General features: G+C 47.0%; 1 protein-coding gene across 1 annotated transcript; it reads left to right on the top strand.

The window, feature by feature from the left end:
- Window positions 1-201: 201 nt before the first annotated feature.
- Window positions 202-14,955, top strand: pus3 (pseudouridylate synthase 3). The gene is made up of 4 exons (XM_059954054.1): window positions 202-880; window positions 4,221-4,747; window positions 5,244-5,434; window positions 7,558-14,955. Exons 1-4 carry the CDS (start codon window positions 476-478, stop codon window positions 7,908-7,910), a joined length of 1,476 nt encoding a protein of 491 aa, XP_059810037.1. The 5' UTR covers window positions 202-475; the 3' UTR covers window positions 7,911-14,955.
- Window positions 14,956-15,345: the final 390 nt, after the last annotated feature.

Consider the following 15,345-nt stretch of genomic DNA (forward strand, 5'->3'; position numbering starts at 1 on the left):
CACTGTACTTTGAAGATAAATTACTTTGAGCATTATCTCCTCCACCCCCACCCGATCTGGACGTCAAAAGCGTAACGGAGCCGTCCTCACTGATACAGACAGCGCTGCGGCGCTCCTCGCGCATGCGCTCAACCGAGGCGCTGTCTAATAACCACTCCCCAGTGCGCAGGCGTACTACCGTCTCCCCGCCCCACTGCCGGCTCTCCTTCCCTCCGGCAGCGAAAGCTCTGGTTGCTGGCGGGCAACGGGTTTCTCCGCCTCCGAGATCCGGATTTTATCCCCGCGTTTCCAGGACCTCCGGTGTACCTATCTCTGTCTGGGGACCCAAATCCCCTTCCACGACGTTGAATGAGGAGTTAGCTTTAAAACTACAACTCCCAGCTTGCGCGGAGATTTTTTAACGTCACTACCGGCAGTTGGGCCGGACCGGAAGTCGTAAGGAGGAAAGCGGCATCCGCGTGGAGTGAGGAGTGTAATGGACACTCCGTCTCCTCAGAACGATATAGAGACCCTACCGCCCCTGGGTGGTGGCTCCTTGTGTCCCCAAGCCGGAGGTCCTCCGGGCGAAGAGCCTCAGTGCTGTAAGTGTGGAGGTCCCCTGGGGGTGACTGCCTATGCCGAACCCGGACATCATATCTCTCGCCGCCGCCGGGCCCAGCGCCCCTTCGATTTTAGCCGGCATGGACGCCGACACGTAGCGCTACGGCTGGCCTACCTGGGCTGGGACTACCAGGGCTTCGCCAGCCAGGAGAACACCAGCAACACGGTGGAGGCTAAGCTGTTTGAGGCGCTGACCAAGACCCGGCTGGTGGAGAGCAGACAGACGGCCAACTACCATCGTAGCGGCCGCACCGACAAGGGAGTCAGCGCCTTTGGACAGGTGGGGGAGGGTGCAGTTGGACCCTGGCGGGGCAACCGATTGGGATCTGGGGTGGGCCGCATCGACCCCTTCCCCTTCGCCCCCTCTCCATCCCCACTACCCTCTCCTCCTTCCTCCGATGTTGAACTTAAACGTCTGTCCGATCACCTTTGGGAGATCAAATATAAAGGGACAACACACAGTTAATCACAATCACGTTTATTATCACAGACATATGTAATGAATTATCTTGTGTTACAGCAGCAGTGCAAAGAAAAACGTTTTAAATTACTATGTTACAAAAATAAATTAATACTGCCTTACATAGCGGCAGTGTTCATGGACTGTTCAGAAATCTGACGCCAGAAGGAAAGAATCTGTTCCTAAAAAGTTCTTCATGATCCTATTCCACCTCCCTAATGAGACAGGGCACATACCAATGATGAGGTGGATGCTGTCTCCGTGAAACACGGTTTTGAAAATGCACTTGATTGTGGGAAGAGTTGTGCCTGAGCTGGAGGTGTCCCAGTCTGCAAGCCTCTATAGCTCCTTTTGATCCTAATCCTTCCCTCGATACCAGGTGGTGATGCAACCACTCTTAATGCTCCCCACTGCAGAAATACATCTGGAGAAATTTGCAAGTCTTTGGTGACGTAGCAAATCTCATCAAACTTCTAATGAAGTAGAGACGCTGTTGTGCTGCCTTCATGATTATATTAATGTGAGGATAGATCCTCTGAGGTTTAGTCACCCAGGAGCTTGAAGCTACTCACCCTTCCCACGGTTAATGAGGACTGATGTGTGTTCTCCCGACCACCCCTTCCTGAATTCTACAATCAATGGCAGGACACAAAATAGCACCAATGTATGGAGGGATCTTGGGTTTCGGTCCGAATCAGGTTTATTATCACCGGCATGTGACGTGAAATTTGTTAACTTAGCAGCAGCAGTTCAATGCAATACATAATCTAGTAGAGAAAATAATAATAAATAAGTAAATCAATTATGTATATTGGATAGATTTTTTAAAAGTGTAAAGAAACAGAAATACTGTATATTTAAAAAAGTGAGGTAGTGTCCAAGGGTTCAATGTCCATTTAGTAATTGGATGGCAGAAGGGAAGAAGCTGTTCCTGAATCGCTGAGTATGTGCCTTCTGGCTTCTGTACCTCCTACCTGATGGTAACAGTGAGAAAAGGGCATGCCCTGGGTGCTGGAGGTCCTTAATAATGGACGCTGCCCTGAGATTGGCTGCACACAGTATGAAAGGATGATAAAGAAGGCTTATGGCATGGTTGCGTTCATCAGTCAGGGTGCTGGGTGTAAAAGTCAAGAAGTTATATTGTAGTTGTATAAAACTTCAGTCAGATTGTATTTGGAGTGTTGTATTCAGTTCCAGTCACCCCATTACAGGGTGGTTTTGGAGGGGGTGCAGAAGAGGTTCACCAAGTATCTGCCTTGATTATGAGCTATAATGAGAGGTTGGACGAACTCAATTGTTGTCTTCTAACAGGATTATGTTTATTCTTACTGACACGTCATTAAATTTTTGTTACGGCAGCAGTACAATGTGGAACAAAAATTACTATATGTTACAGTATAACTAATAAGTTTTAACTTGTTAATATTATAAAGTTTTGAAGATATCCTTGCTGGTAGGGAGCTTGTGGATCTGACTGAATCTTTAACCCTCTGCAGTATCTTTCGATGCCGTGTATCAGAGTCTCCGTACCAGGCAGTGATGCAACCGGTCAGAGTGCTCTCCACCTAACGTTTGCAGAGATGTGCTTGTCTTTGGTGACAGACCACTTCTCTCAAACTCCTAATGAAGTAGAGCTGCTGGAGTGGGGGATCCTGTGAGGAGAGCTGACAGAGACTTAGAGAGGCACAGATCGAGTAAATAGCTGTAACTACCCCCCCCCCCCCCCCGTGTTGAAATGTCTAATAGTCGAGAGCATGCATTTAAGTTTTTTTTTACACAGAGTGGTGGGTGCCTGGAATGTACTGCCAGGGCTGCTGGTGGAGGAGGCAGATACAGTAGTAGAGGTGTTTAAGAGGCTTTTAGATTGGCAAGGGGGTGTGTTGGGAATAGAGGGTGGCGTCTGTGGGCAGAAGTGATCAAAAGTCATTACCTTAATTAACGTGGCACAACATCATGGGCCAAAGGGTCTGCTCCTGTGGTGTACTGTGTCTGTTTTGTATTTTACGGATCCGTGGGTTTGGAGGTTATCTTTGAGGGGTTTTTGCTATTCTCTGTCTGTTTGTTGCCCTCATCCTCGCTGGGAGAGGTACTCGGTTTTGCAGCTGAGGGGCCACCTGGAGATGCTTCACTGTGTCCTGCAAACAGAGAGATTGAAATTAATGGAGAAAGGGGCAGTTGGACAGATTGAAAGGGGGGTGACAGACGGAGTGGGTGCAAGACACAGGTGAACAGAGAGAGAAGGAAACGTACATGGAGATGGAGGGTGAGAGCAGAGAGAACCTTGCACAGGTATACACACACATAGAGAAGTATGGACATGCAGGGATGGAGAGTGGGAGAGAAGTGAACAGTAACAGAGAGATGCTCAGATGGGCACGCACACACAGACCAGTTCGGACACCTACACGCATTCTGAGTGTCGATCTCCAGGGGCTCCGCAGAGGATTTCATTTCCTTTCTGGTGGGCTATCTGAGGGAGTGGCCTCGAGAATTAAGGGAGCATGAAGTTTCAGATGTCCAGAGCTTGAAGTTCAGGAGGATAAATGTTGAACCTTCTGCTCCAAGGGTTTCGGCCCACGTGTGACACAATTTGCTCCAGCTGTAGGCATCTATCGTTTCTCAGCGGGTAGAGACAGCAACACTCGGTCCCCAAGACCTGGCTTCAAACCTGAACTCTGCCTTTACGTGTGTCTCTGTGTCAATACTTTAGGAGCATGTTCTTCCCTTTTACCTTCAGATTTCTGAGCAGTCATGAAGGTGACTTCACTATCCTCCATCTATTCACTTTTTGGAACTTATAGTTTTTATGTATTGCATTGTATGACTTATGTGAATGAGAGTAAACGTGATTTAGATTCTCTCTGCCCCCATGTCTCTCACTCTCTTTCTTGCTCAGTGTCCGTATGTGTGTGTGTCCATCCATCCATGTCCCTCTATCTGTTCTCTTGAGGAGCTCTGAGTTCCTTCCACATAGCAACATTGCAGGATAAGGGAGGGGGGTGTGAGGGATGGTGAGGAATGGGTGGCGATGTGCAGAGGGGAGATGTACGGTTGGAAGTCTACCTACTTCAGTGTGGTGTGACCTTAACACTGTTTTATCTCTTTCTCTTGTTTTCTCTCCCCGTTTTTCACTCTTCACCCCCCCCCCCCACCCCCTCAGGTGATCTCCCTAGACCTTCGCTCACAGACGCTGTCTCCGGATGGGACGGAGCTAGTGCCAGGTGCCAGGGAGGGGGCAGAGGGGGAGCTGCCCTACACCCGGCTGCTGAATCGAGTGCTACCGGGGGACATACGGGCACTAGCCTGGGCACCGGTGCCCTCAGATTTCAGTGCCCGTTTCAGCTGCCTACACCGTACCTACCACTACCTGTTCCCGTTGGCCGGACTGCGACTGGATGCCATGCAGGAGGCGGGTCGCCGACTGGAGGGCACCCACGACTTCCGTAACCTGTGCCGGCCAGATGTGGCAGGAGGCGTGCTGGAGTACCAACGCACAGTAATGCGAGTGAGAGTGCTGGGGGCCGGGCCTGGCCTTGGCTGCCTGGAGGTGCGGGCGCGTGCCTTTCTCTACCACCAAGTGCGCTGCATGGCTGCCGTGCTGCTGCTGGTGGGCCGTGGCCTGGAGGAGCCCGATGTCATTGACCAGCTGCTCGATGTCCATAGCCACCCCCGAAAGCCTCAGTACAGGTGAGCCCTCTGGCCTGCCGACCTCCAACTCCTGGCCTGTGACCTCTCTGCGCCCTCTAACCCCTAGGCTCCAACCTCACAGACATTCTGATGCAAGACCACCAATCCCTGATTTATGATCTCTCCAGCCTGCCAACTTCTGACTCCTAAGCTCTGACTCCCCAGTCCACCCTTGACCCTGGCCTTCCTGGAAGCCTGATCTCTCACTTCAGGTTTTGACTCCTGACCCTCAACCACCTCAGGTTTCTGACCTTTGACCTCCCCAGCCCTCTGACCCCAACCCATCCCCCAAGGTATTCTGACTCACGTCGGTGCATGCTTTACCCTTGTACACTGTTACTCCTCTGTTACTCTTACCTGCCAATCCTGGAGCGTGTCCTATTCACCCTCTGTTTCTTGGCCCATCCTGGGACCCCCTACTCCCATTCCTCTTGCTTTTAACAGTGGGGATTTGGCGTGTGTTCACTGATGTTACCCTCTCCACCCCTCTCTGCAGTATGGCTGTGGACTACCCCCTCATTCTCTACGACTGTGCTTATGAAAACGTGAAGTGGATCTTTGATCCAGAGGTACATGCCTTCAATGTGCGGCATCTCCAGGCTCTGTGGGCAAGTCACACCATCAAAACTCGGATCCTGCACACCATGCTGAGCGGACTGGGGCAGCCGCCCATTCCCCCGGAACCAGGTGGGGGGAAGGTGTGCGTGTTTGTTCTCCCCTCCCATATTTATGAGACGGGGAGGGGTACGTGTGTATGAGAGACAGGGAGCAGTCTGTGAGCAAAGCGTGAAAGGAGGGATAAGAATGAATGGGGGAGGATGTGGGTGTGTGTGGGGGAGAGTGAGTATGTGTGGGAGGAAGAGAGGAGGAGTGCATGTAGTGGAAGGGGAGAGTTTGTGGGGAGGGAGAGGGTGAGTTTGTGGGTAGAGGAGTGGGGTGCATGTGTGGGGGGGTGAAGAGATTGGGATTAGTCTGTGCATGTGGATGTTCTGGAACAGGACATATCTGAACAATGTGCAGGGAAAAGGGTTTTGTTGTTAATTACTAGTTAATTGGTTTGGTAAAACTTTGGTAAGTGTGGTTGAGTATCAGGAATAGTCAAGGGTATAGAACTCTGGTAGGCCATGCACACTTGGATATATAGTTGTGATCAGTCTGTTATGGGAGGAGTGTGGGTTAGTTGCAGAAGAGTTTCAGCAAGGTGCTGTCTGGATTTGAAGGCCTGTTGCTGCAAGGACACGTTGGACAACCTTGGGTTATTTTGGGTGGAGCAGTTGAGACTGAGAGGGGAGTTCCGATAGAGGTTTATAAGATTATCAGAGGCACAGATAGAGTGACAGCTGGTATAATTTCCCCCAGGGTGGAAACATCTAATGTCAGAGAGAATGATTCTAAGATGAGAGGGGCAAGTTCAAAGAAGGTGAAGAGGCAATTTTTATTTTACATAAGGAGCAGTGTGGAGTGTGCTGCCAGGGTGGTGATGGAGGCAGATATGTTAGAGCCCTTTGAGGCTTTTAGATAGGAACATAGATGTGCGAGGAACGGGGGCCGTGAGCATCGCGCGGGGAACAGAGGGGCACGGGCAGAAGAGTTTAGTAGGTCATTCACTGATGAGTAAGAAGTTCAGGAGGCAGCTGCACGACCAGGCAGAGAACAGAGGAAAATGGATCATGTGAGGGAGATGGGATCAGTTTGATTGACATGGTGTTTGGTGAAGACCTTGAAGTTCAGGGCGGATAAATGTTGCTCCTGTACTCCAGGTTTGCAACACGAGGTCCTAGATCTTGACATGATGGCAAGTGTACCCAGTGCCTTGTGCATTAGTCTGTCCTCTGGTGCAGGGCAAAGGGTCAGTCCCCACCACCCTACAGGATTTGCACTTTGGTAGGTCAAACCATGGTCAGATTTGCACATAGAGCAATAGGGCATTAAGGAGAGGTAGAACAAAAGGATCTGGGAATTCAGATCCATAATTCAACAGGTAAATGCAGTTGTAAGGAGAAATTTTAGTACATTGGCTTTTCAAAATCGGTATTAAATACAGGAGTTGTGTTGTTCTGTTGAAGTTGTCCAGGACACTGGTTGGGGCAAGTTAGGGGTATTGTGTAGTTCTGGTCACCTACTTGAAAGTTATCAATAAACTTGAAAGCGTACAGAGAGAATTTACAAGGATGTTGCTGGAAGACTTTAGGTATGGGGAAAGGTTGAATTGGTTAGGACTTTATTCCATGGAGTGTAGTAGAATGACAGGAAATCTTATAGGGCAATACAAAATATTGAGGGGTATAGACAGGTGAATGAATGCAGACTTTTTCCCCTTCAGGTGGCATGGGACTAGAACTAGAGGTCTTAGGTTTATGGTGAAAGGTGAAACATTTAGGCGGAACTTGAGGGCAATTTTCTTCACTCAGTTGGTGGTACAAGTGTTGAAAAAGAGTTGCCAGTTGAAGTGGTAGATGAGGGTTCAATTGCAACATGTAAAGAAGCTTGGATAGTTATGTGGATGAGAGGAGTATGGAGGGATATGGTCTGGATGCAGATAAATGGGAGTGGGCAGAAGAACCGGCTGGCACAGAGTAGATGGGCTGAAGGGTCTGCTTCATGTTGTAGTGCTCTGTGACTCTATGACCTTGTAGGAGATGCTGGAACTAGAGGGGCAGTGAGACCCTAGCACTTTCCACTAGCTGGAAGGGCAGCGTGAACTTTTGGAGCACCAAACACTGGGGGAAGGGAGCTGTGGGGAGCGAGCGGGAGGGGCAGAGAATTGGGCACTAAGGATAACTGCCATTCCTTTGCTTATGCTCCTGCAGAGCCAGAGGCCGAGGAGGAAGAGGAGAGCACTCTGACTACCTGGGCCCGGACCCAACCACCTGTCACCAACCTCTCAGATGTGCTGCTAGATGGAGTGAAGCCCAGGATCTACAAGCGGCTGATGGAGCGGCCGACTTGCGAGGAGCTCGAGTCCCGGATCAGGCACTATGCCAAAAAGGGCCGTATCCAGCTGCCTGAAAGGATGAGGGAAGCAGAGGATTGCCAGGAGCTGGTAAAGCAGCAGGGCTCTGCTGAGTGCCAAGAGCTGAAGGGAAAACAGGACTCTGTAAAGCACCAAGACCTGAAGGAAAAGCAGCAGGACTCAGTGGAGATTCCTGAGGTGGAAGGATAGCAGGACATTACGGAGACGCTGTAGCCACAGTAGCACAGGGACCATAAACTGTAAAGTGCCTGGGGGTACAAGAAATTATAGATGTGGCAGGACTCTTGAGAGTCCCCAAGAACAGGAAGGGCGGTAGGACCCTGTTGTGGCTCATGAACTGGAGGGGCTGCAGGATCCTTTGCAGCTGATGGACCCAGAGGGACAGCAGGACCCAGGGGAGAAGCAGGGGCACAGGCAGAGGCAGGGGAGGTGTTGGTTAGCAGTATCTCAGGGTCCCAGGGTGGGGAACAACACTGGAGATGTATGGGGAGAGTTAGTTGGAAACTCATCCAGGGAGAGGGTCAAGGAGCAATGGGAGGGTTGGAAAAGAGGGGCTGGGGTTGTAAAGGCAGAGCATCTAATACATTAGATGAATTCTGATACATCCCTCACTCTAACTGTGAATTCCTCTGTGTGCTCTCCGTTACCCTTTATTTCTCGATCTTGCAATTACTTCTGTTCCTATGTTCACAATGCTCCAATCACCATCCTGCTTAGGGGCTGTGGGGAGCAGGGAATTTCAGAGATTCAACAACCTCAGAAGGAACTTCTGCATATCTCAGTTTTTTAAGCTACCAATACCTTTACTTTGTCGCTCTATTCCCTTGATCATGACTCTCCCACAAGTTACAGTAGGGACTTTTAAGGGACTATTAGTAGGGTACTTCATTGTCGCCAAACAATTGATACTAGAGCGTACAATCATCACAGCAATATTTGATTCTGCACTTCATGCTCCCTGGATTACAAATCGATAATAAATACAGGTGCCCCCCTCTTTACAAAGGTAGAGCATTCCTATGAATCCTTTCTTAAGCCGAAATGGCGTAAAGCAAAGAACCATTAATTTATATGGGAAAAATTTTCATAAAAGCGAAAATCATCTTTGTAATGTGAAAACAGATTACTAATGTAGGTCTTTTGTAAAAGCGAAGTGGCGTAAAGCAGGGGCAACCTATAATAAAAATTTAAATTATAAATCATAAATTAAAAATAGAAAAGAAAAGTAAGGTAGTGCAAAAAAAAAACCCGAGAGACAGGTCTGGATATTTGGAAGGTATGGCCCAGATCCGGGGGGGGTCAGGATCCGTTCAGCAGTCTTATCACAGTTGGAAAGAAGCTGTTCCCAAATCTGGCCGTACGAGTCTTCAAGCTCCTGAACCTTCTCCCAGAGGGAAGAGGGACAAAAAGTGTGTTGGCTGGGTAGGTCGTGTCCTTGATTATCCTGGCAGCACTGCTCTGACGGCGTGCAATGTAAAGTGAGTCTAAGGACGGAAGATTGATTTGTGTGATGTGCTGGGCTGTGTTCACGATCTTCTGCAGCTTCTTCCGGTCTTGGACAGGACAACTTCCATACCAGAAGAATGCTTTCTACGGTGCGTCTATAAAAATTATTGAGGCTTTTAGGGGACAGGCCAAATTTCTTCAGCTTTCTCAGGAAGTAAAGGCGCTGGTGAGCCTTCTTGGCAGTGGACTCTGCTTGTTTAGACCAAGTCAGGTCATTTCTGATATTCACCCCAAGGAACTTAAAGCTTTTGACCAGCTCCACCTGCGCACCACCGATGTAGATGGGGTCGTGCGGTCTGCTACTCCTTCTGAAGTCAACAACCAATTCCTTCGTTTTGCTGACGTTGAGGGATAGGTTATTATCTTCGCACAATGCCACTAGGTTCTTAATTTCCTCTCTGTACTCAAACTCATCATTACCCGAGATATGGCCTACAATTGTGGTGTCATCAGCAAACATATATTGAGTTCGATGGAAACTTGGCTACACAATCATGGGTGTACAGTGAGTACACAGCCTTGTGGGGCACCAGTGCTCTGAGTGATTATAGAGGAGAGCTTGTCCCCTATTTTTACAGCCTGGGAGCTGTCTGTGAGGAAGTTGAAGATCCAGCTGCAGATCTGAGTGCTAAGACCCAGGTTCCGGAGCTTAGGAATCAGTTTATTTGGAATGATGGTATTAAAGGCAGAGCTGTAGTCAATGAAAAGGAGCCTTACATATGCATCTTTCTTCTCCAGGTGTTCCAAGGAGGAATGTAGTGCCAGAGAGATAGCATCTACAGTTGATGTGCGCCATAACCAATCGCTCAAAGCACTTCATAGCAATTGATGTCAGAGCCACAGGTCAATAGTCATTCAGGCATACATAGATGAAAGAAAATTCAAAGTCCAAAGTACATTTATTATCAAAGTATGTATCCCGTATACTACCTTGAGATTCATTTTCTTACAGCCGTTCATAGAAATAGAAAAAATCAAAGAAATGTATTAGAATCAATGAAGAACTACACACAAAGATCGACAAACAATAGATGCTCAAAAGAATACAAACTGCAATAAAAACAAAATGGTTGATTGATTAATGCCGAGAACATGAGTAGTAGAGTCCTGGAAGCAGAGTTCATAGGTTGTGGAATCATTTCAGTGTTAGGTGTGTGAAGGTGTCCACGCCAGTTTGGGAGCCTGATGGCTGAAGCATAAAAACTGTTACTGCAGCTCCTGTACCTCCTTCCTAATGGCAAGGAGAGCAGCGAGAAGAGAGCATGGCCTGTGTGGTGGGGTTCCCCGATGATGGATACTGATGTCTTCCAGATGTGCTCAATGGTAGGGAGGGCTTCTGCTGTGATGGAGTGGGCTGTATCCACCACTTCTGGTATACTTTTTCGTACTTTGACATAGGTGTTTCCACGGCAGTCAGGCCATCAACTACATCTATGGAAGTTGATCAGTTTTAGATGACATGCCGAATCTGCACAAACTTCCAAGAAAATACTGGTGGTGCCTTGCTTTCTTTGTAATGTGCTGGTCCCAGGACAGATCCCCTAATGAAGTCTGGTTCCTGGACCTCGGCTTCCTCTTCCTGCTTGGTTTCAAAAATCAGCTGTTTGGTTTTGCTGACATTGAGTGAGAAGTTGTTGAGGTGCCGTTTAATTGTAGTCAGCAGCCGTTCCACATCCCCACTGCCCCGTGTGTGAGGAAAACTTGATCCTTGAAAACTTGAACCTTTCCCTCTCGCGTTAAACCTGTGCCTTCTAGTTTGCGACTCCCCTCCCTTGGGGCAAGAACAACCGTGACCACCCACCTTGTCTACACCCTTCAGAGTTTTATAAACCTTTGTCAGGTCACCCCTCAGCCTCCTTCACTGCAAGCAAAACAAACCCAGCCTGTCAGGCCCCTCATACTTTATGTGCTTTACCAGTGATGAAACCAAAGGTAAAGCACATTTGATTTAGTTTGATTCCAAATTGTTACTTCAGCTTTCATTATTGACTGTCGTGTCTTGCCAGCAGCTGGTGTGAAACCAGTTTCCAATTCTTGGATGTAAATATCTCTTGTATGTTGCCCTGGGCCCAGCACACAGATGTATTCATGACAAAGGTACGGCAGTGTCTTTACTTTCCTAGAAGCTGGTGGAGGTCTTGTGTGTTTCTAGGTTTTCTCTGGCAAACTTGGAACATAGAACAGCACAGAACAGGCCCTTTGGCCCACAATGTGAAAAATGAAACTGCCTGCATGTGGCTCATATCTCTCTGTTCCCTGCATATCCATGTGTCTATCCAAAAGCCTCTTAAATTACTATCATATCTGCTACCCCTAGAAGCACATTCCAGTGCCCACCACTTTCTATATGGAAAAAGCTGTTCTGCAAATTTCCTTTGAAGTTAACTCTCACCTCAAGTGCATGCCCTCTGGGTTAGGTATTTCACCTTGGGCAACAAAAGATACTGCTGCCTCTCCGTGCCTCATAATTATACACGTCTATCAGGTCTCCCCTCAACCTCTGCCATTCCAGAGAAAACAACCTAAGGGTGTCCATCCTCTCCTTATAAACCACACAGCGTTCTCACAAATTTTTTCTGCACCTTCTCCAAGACTGCACATCTTTCCTGTAAAAGAGTGACCAGAATTGAAGGTAATGCTCCAGGCGACGGGGCCTGACTTGGGGTGTACAATGCTTCAACATAAACAGTAACCTTTAAGCATGTACGGCAATTTGAATGCACTGGTACGTAACAAGTTGCAGAAAGTAGTGGACTCATGCCAATACTTTATGGAAATGTCCTTCCCCACCATTCGGGCAGCTACTTCCCTTCCACCATTCAGTGTCTCAGCAGCAGAACATTACTGGACTTTTTTCTATTTTTCACATCTTTGATTGTGTCCTTTTATTAGCACAATGTCTTGGTTATGCAATCGCACTTTTCACTTCTGTATAACTATTCTGTGCTTGTTGTCAATACCTGTGGGTATGTGGGGTCATAATTTCTATGGCATAGAATGAAGGGAGATATGCAAATTGATGAGCGCAATAAATAAGATAGATGTGTGCAAGCTAAAGTAGAGGTCATGGGTTTAGGGTGACAGGTGAAATATTTAAGTGGAGTACGGGGGGGGGCTTCATTCAGGGTGATGTGATTGGAAAAGCCGCCAGTGGGAGTAATGGATGCAGGTTCAGTTGTTACATTTAAGAGACATTGGATAGTACATAGGTCATTGAAAGGTCTTCTAGGCAGAAAGGGTCAGCGTGGTTACATGGGCTGAAGGGCCTATGGTACTCTAATGTTTTATGACTCTAGAACATAGAACGTACAGCACGCAGTGGGCCATTTGGCCTACAATGTAATACCGACCTTTTAACGTACACCATGGTCTATCTAACCCTCCCATACAGCTGATAACCCTTCATGTTTCATTCATCTATGCACCTATCTAAGAGTGCCTTTAATATCTCTAATATGTCTGCCTCTACTGCCATGCTTGACTGTATGTACCGTGCACACTTTCCTCCACTCACTTTAAACAGACATCCTCTGACATTGGCCATTTCCATCCTGGGGGAAAAAAGCACCAGCTGTCCACTTTATGCCTCTCATAATCTTGTACAGCTCTACCAGTTTGTCTCTCATCCTCCTTTGCTCCACAGAGCAAAGTCCCAACTGGTTGAACCTTTCTACACAAAACGTCTGCAGAAGTTTGGTGACATGCCAAATCCCCAAAGGCTTATCAGAAAGTAGAGGTTTTGGTGAGCCTTTATCTTGATTGAATCTGTCTGCTAGGCGCAGTTTGAGAGACTAGATATTTCTAACTGTGTCCCCGATGTTCATAACTTCAATCCACACAGATTTCACATCACAGTCCGTTGCCACTATATTACAATTTAACTTTCTGACATCTTCCACTGCTCCACCTCCTTCCTCTGTTGTGTTCTTTCACAGGCTTTTAATTTGGAGTATTGAGTTAGCGTGCAGATAACAAAAAAATGTTGGTATTGATTTATTATTGTCACATGTTCCAAGATACAGTTAAAAGCTTGTCTTGCCAACCGTTCATGCAGAACAAATCACTGAACAGAATGTAGAATAAAGTTATCAGCTGCAGAGAAAGTGCAGTGCAAGTAAACAATAGGGTGCAAGGTCAAAGCGAAGTAGACTACAGTAGGATTTTACTTATCGTACAAGAGGACCATTCAATAGTCTGATAACAGAGGTAGGAGCCGTCCTTGAGCTTGGTGGTATGTGCTTTCAGACTTTTATAACCTGTGTGGGAGAAGAGAGACTGATTGGGGTGGGGTGGGGGGGGAATGTGTAATCAATTGTGCTGACTGCTTCAGTCAGACAGCGAGAAGAATAGACAATGGAGGAAGGATGGTTTCTGTGAAGTGCAGTGCCCACAACTCTGTGGTTTCTTGCATTCTCAGTTATCACTTGTTACAATTTACATTAATCAGTGTTCAGCTTGGATAGGTAAAATCATCTATGCAATTTCCATCAGCATAGGTGCACCATGAGGGTGTGCTCCACTCGCTTTATACTTCACTGAGGCTATGCACAGTTCGAATCAGAGTCAGGTTTAATATCACTGGCACATGTCATGAAATTTGTTCACTTTGTGGCAGCAGTGCAAGGTACTGCATGATAACAGAGAGAACTGAATTACAGTAAACACAAAAATATATATCATAGTTTTAAATAAGTAGTGCAAAAACAAGGAATGAAAAAAAGTGAGATAGTGTTCATGGGTTCAGAGTTCTTTCAGAAATTGGATCGCAGAGGGGAAGAACCTTCCTGAGTCGCTGAGTGTGTGCCTTCAGGTTTCTGTACCTCTTGATGGCAGCAATGAAAAGAGGGCATGTCCTGAGTTATGGGGGTTCTAAATGGACACTGCCTTGCTAAGGCACCACTCCTTGAAAATGTCCCCGATAGTACAGAGGTTTGTGCCCATCATAGTATCCAATGCCATATTTGAGTTTGCTGACATCACCACCATGATTGGCTGAACCAAAAATGGTGACAAATCAGCATATAGGAGGGAGAGAGAAAATGTGCTGGGTGGTGCCACCATAACAATCTCACTGAATGTTAGCAAGACCAAGGAGCTGATTATCAACTTCAAGAGGAGGAAATTGGAGGTCCACTTTGGTAGATCAGAGGGGAGAGGGGCAGGAACTTCAAATTCTTCAGCGCTATTGTTTCAGAGGATCTGTTCTGGGCCCAGCCAGTATGAAGAAAGCACAGCAGCTGCTGTATGTCCTTGTGAAGATTAGACATGGCATCTAAAACTTTGACAAACTTCTATAGATGTATGGCCCGATTGCATCATGGCTTGCTATGGAGACAGCAACGCCCTTGAACGGAAAGTAGTGAATATGGCCCAGCCCAGTTCATCACGGGTAAAACCCTTCCCACTACATGAAGTGTTGATGAAGGAAAGTAACATCTATCATAAAGGACCCCAAACACACAGGTCATTCTCTCCACACTGCTGCCATCAGGAAGAAGTTGCAGGAGCCTTGGGACTTGCACCATCATGTTCAGGAACAGTTATCACCCCACAACCATAAGGCTCTTAAACCAGAGGGGATAACTTCCCTCGCCACATCACTGAACTGTTCCCACAATGTATGGACTCAACTTTCAAGGACTCTTCGTCTCATGGTCTTATTGAATTATTTCCTCAGTATTTGTACAGTTTGTACCCTTTTGCTCATTTGTTGGTTGTTTTTCATTGATTCTATTGTTTCTTGGATTTATTGTGTATGATTGCACGGTTGCATATGTTGACATATATGTACAGTGCCAATAAAAAGTATTCACCCCACCACCACCATCCTTGGGAGTTTTCATGTTTTATTGTTTTACAACAGTGGATTTAATTTGGCTTTTTTGACACTGATCAACAGAAAAAGACACTTCTCTACAGATCTTTACAACTAATTACAAATATAAAACTAAGTAATTTAGTGCACAAGTATTAATCCCCTTCAAGTCAGTTTTTATTAGATGCACTGTTGGCAACAATTCCAGCCTTGAGTCTATGTTGATGGGTCTATCAGCTTTGCACATTTGGACACTAATTTTTCCCCATTCTCCTTTACAAAGCCACTCAAGCTATGAATTAT

The sequence above is a fragment of the Hypanus sabinus genome, chromosome 29 (assembly GCF_030144855.1).
Source record: "Hypanus sabinus isolate sHypSab1 chromosome 29, sHypSab1.hap1, whole genome shotgun sequence".
Classification (NCBI taxonomy): Eukaryota; Metazoa; Chordata; class Chondrichthyes; order Myliobatiformes; family Dasyatidae; genus Hypanus; species Hypanus sabinus.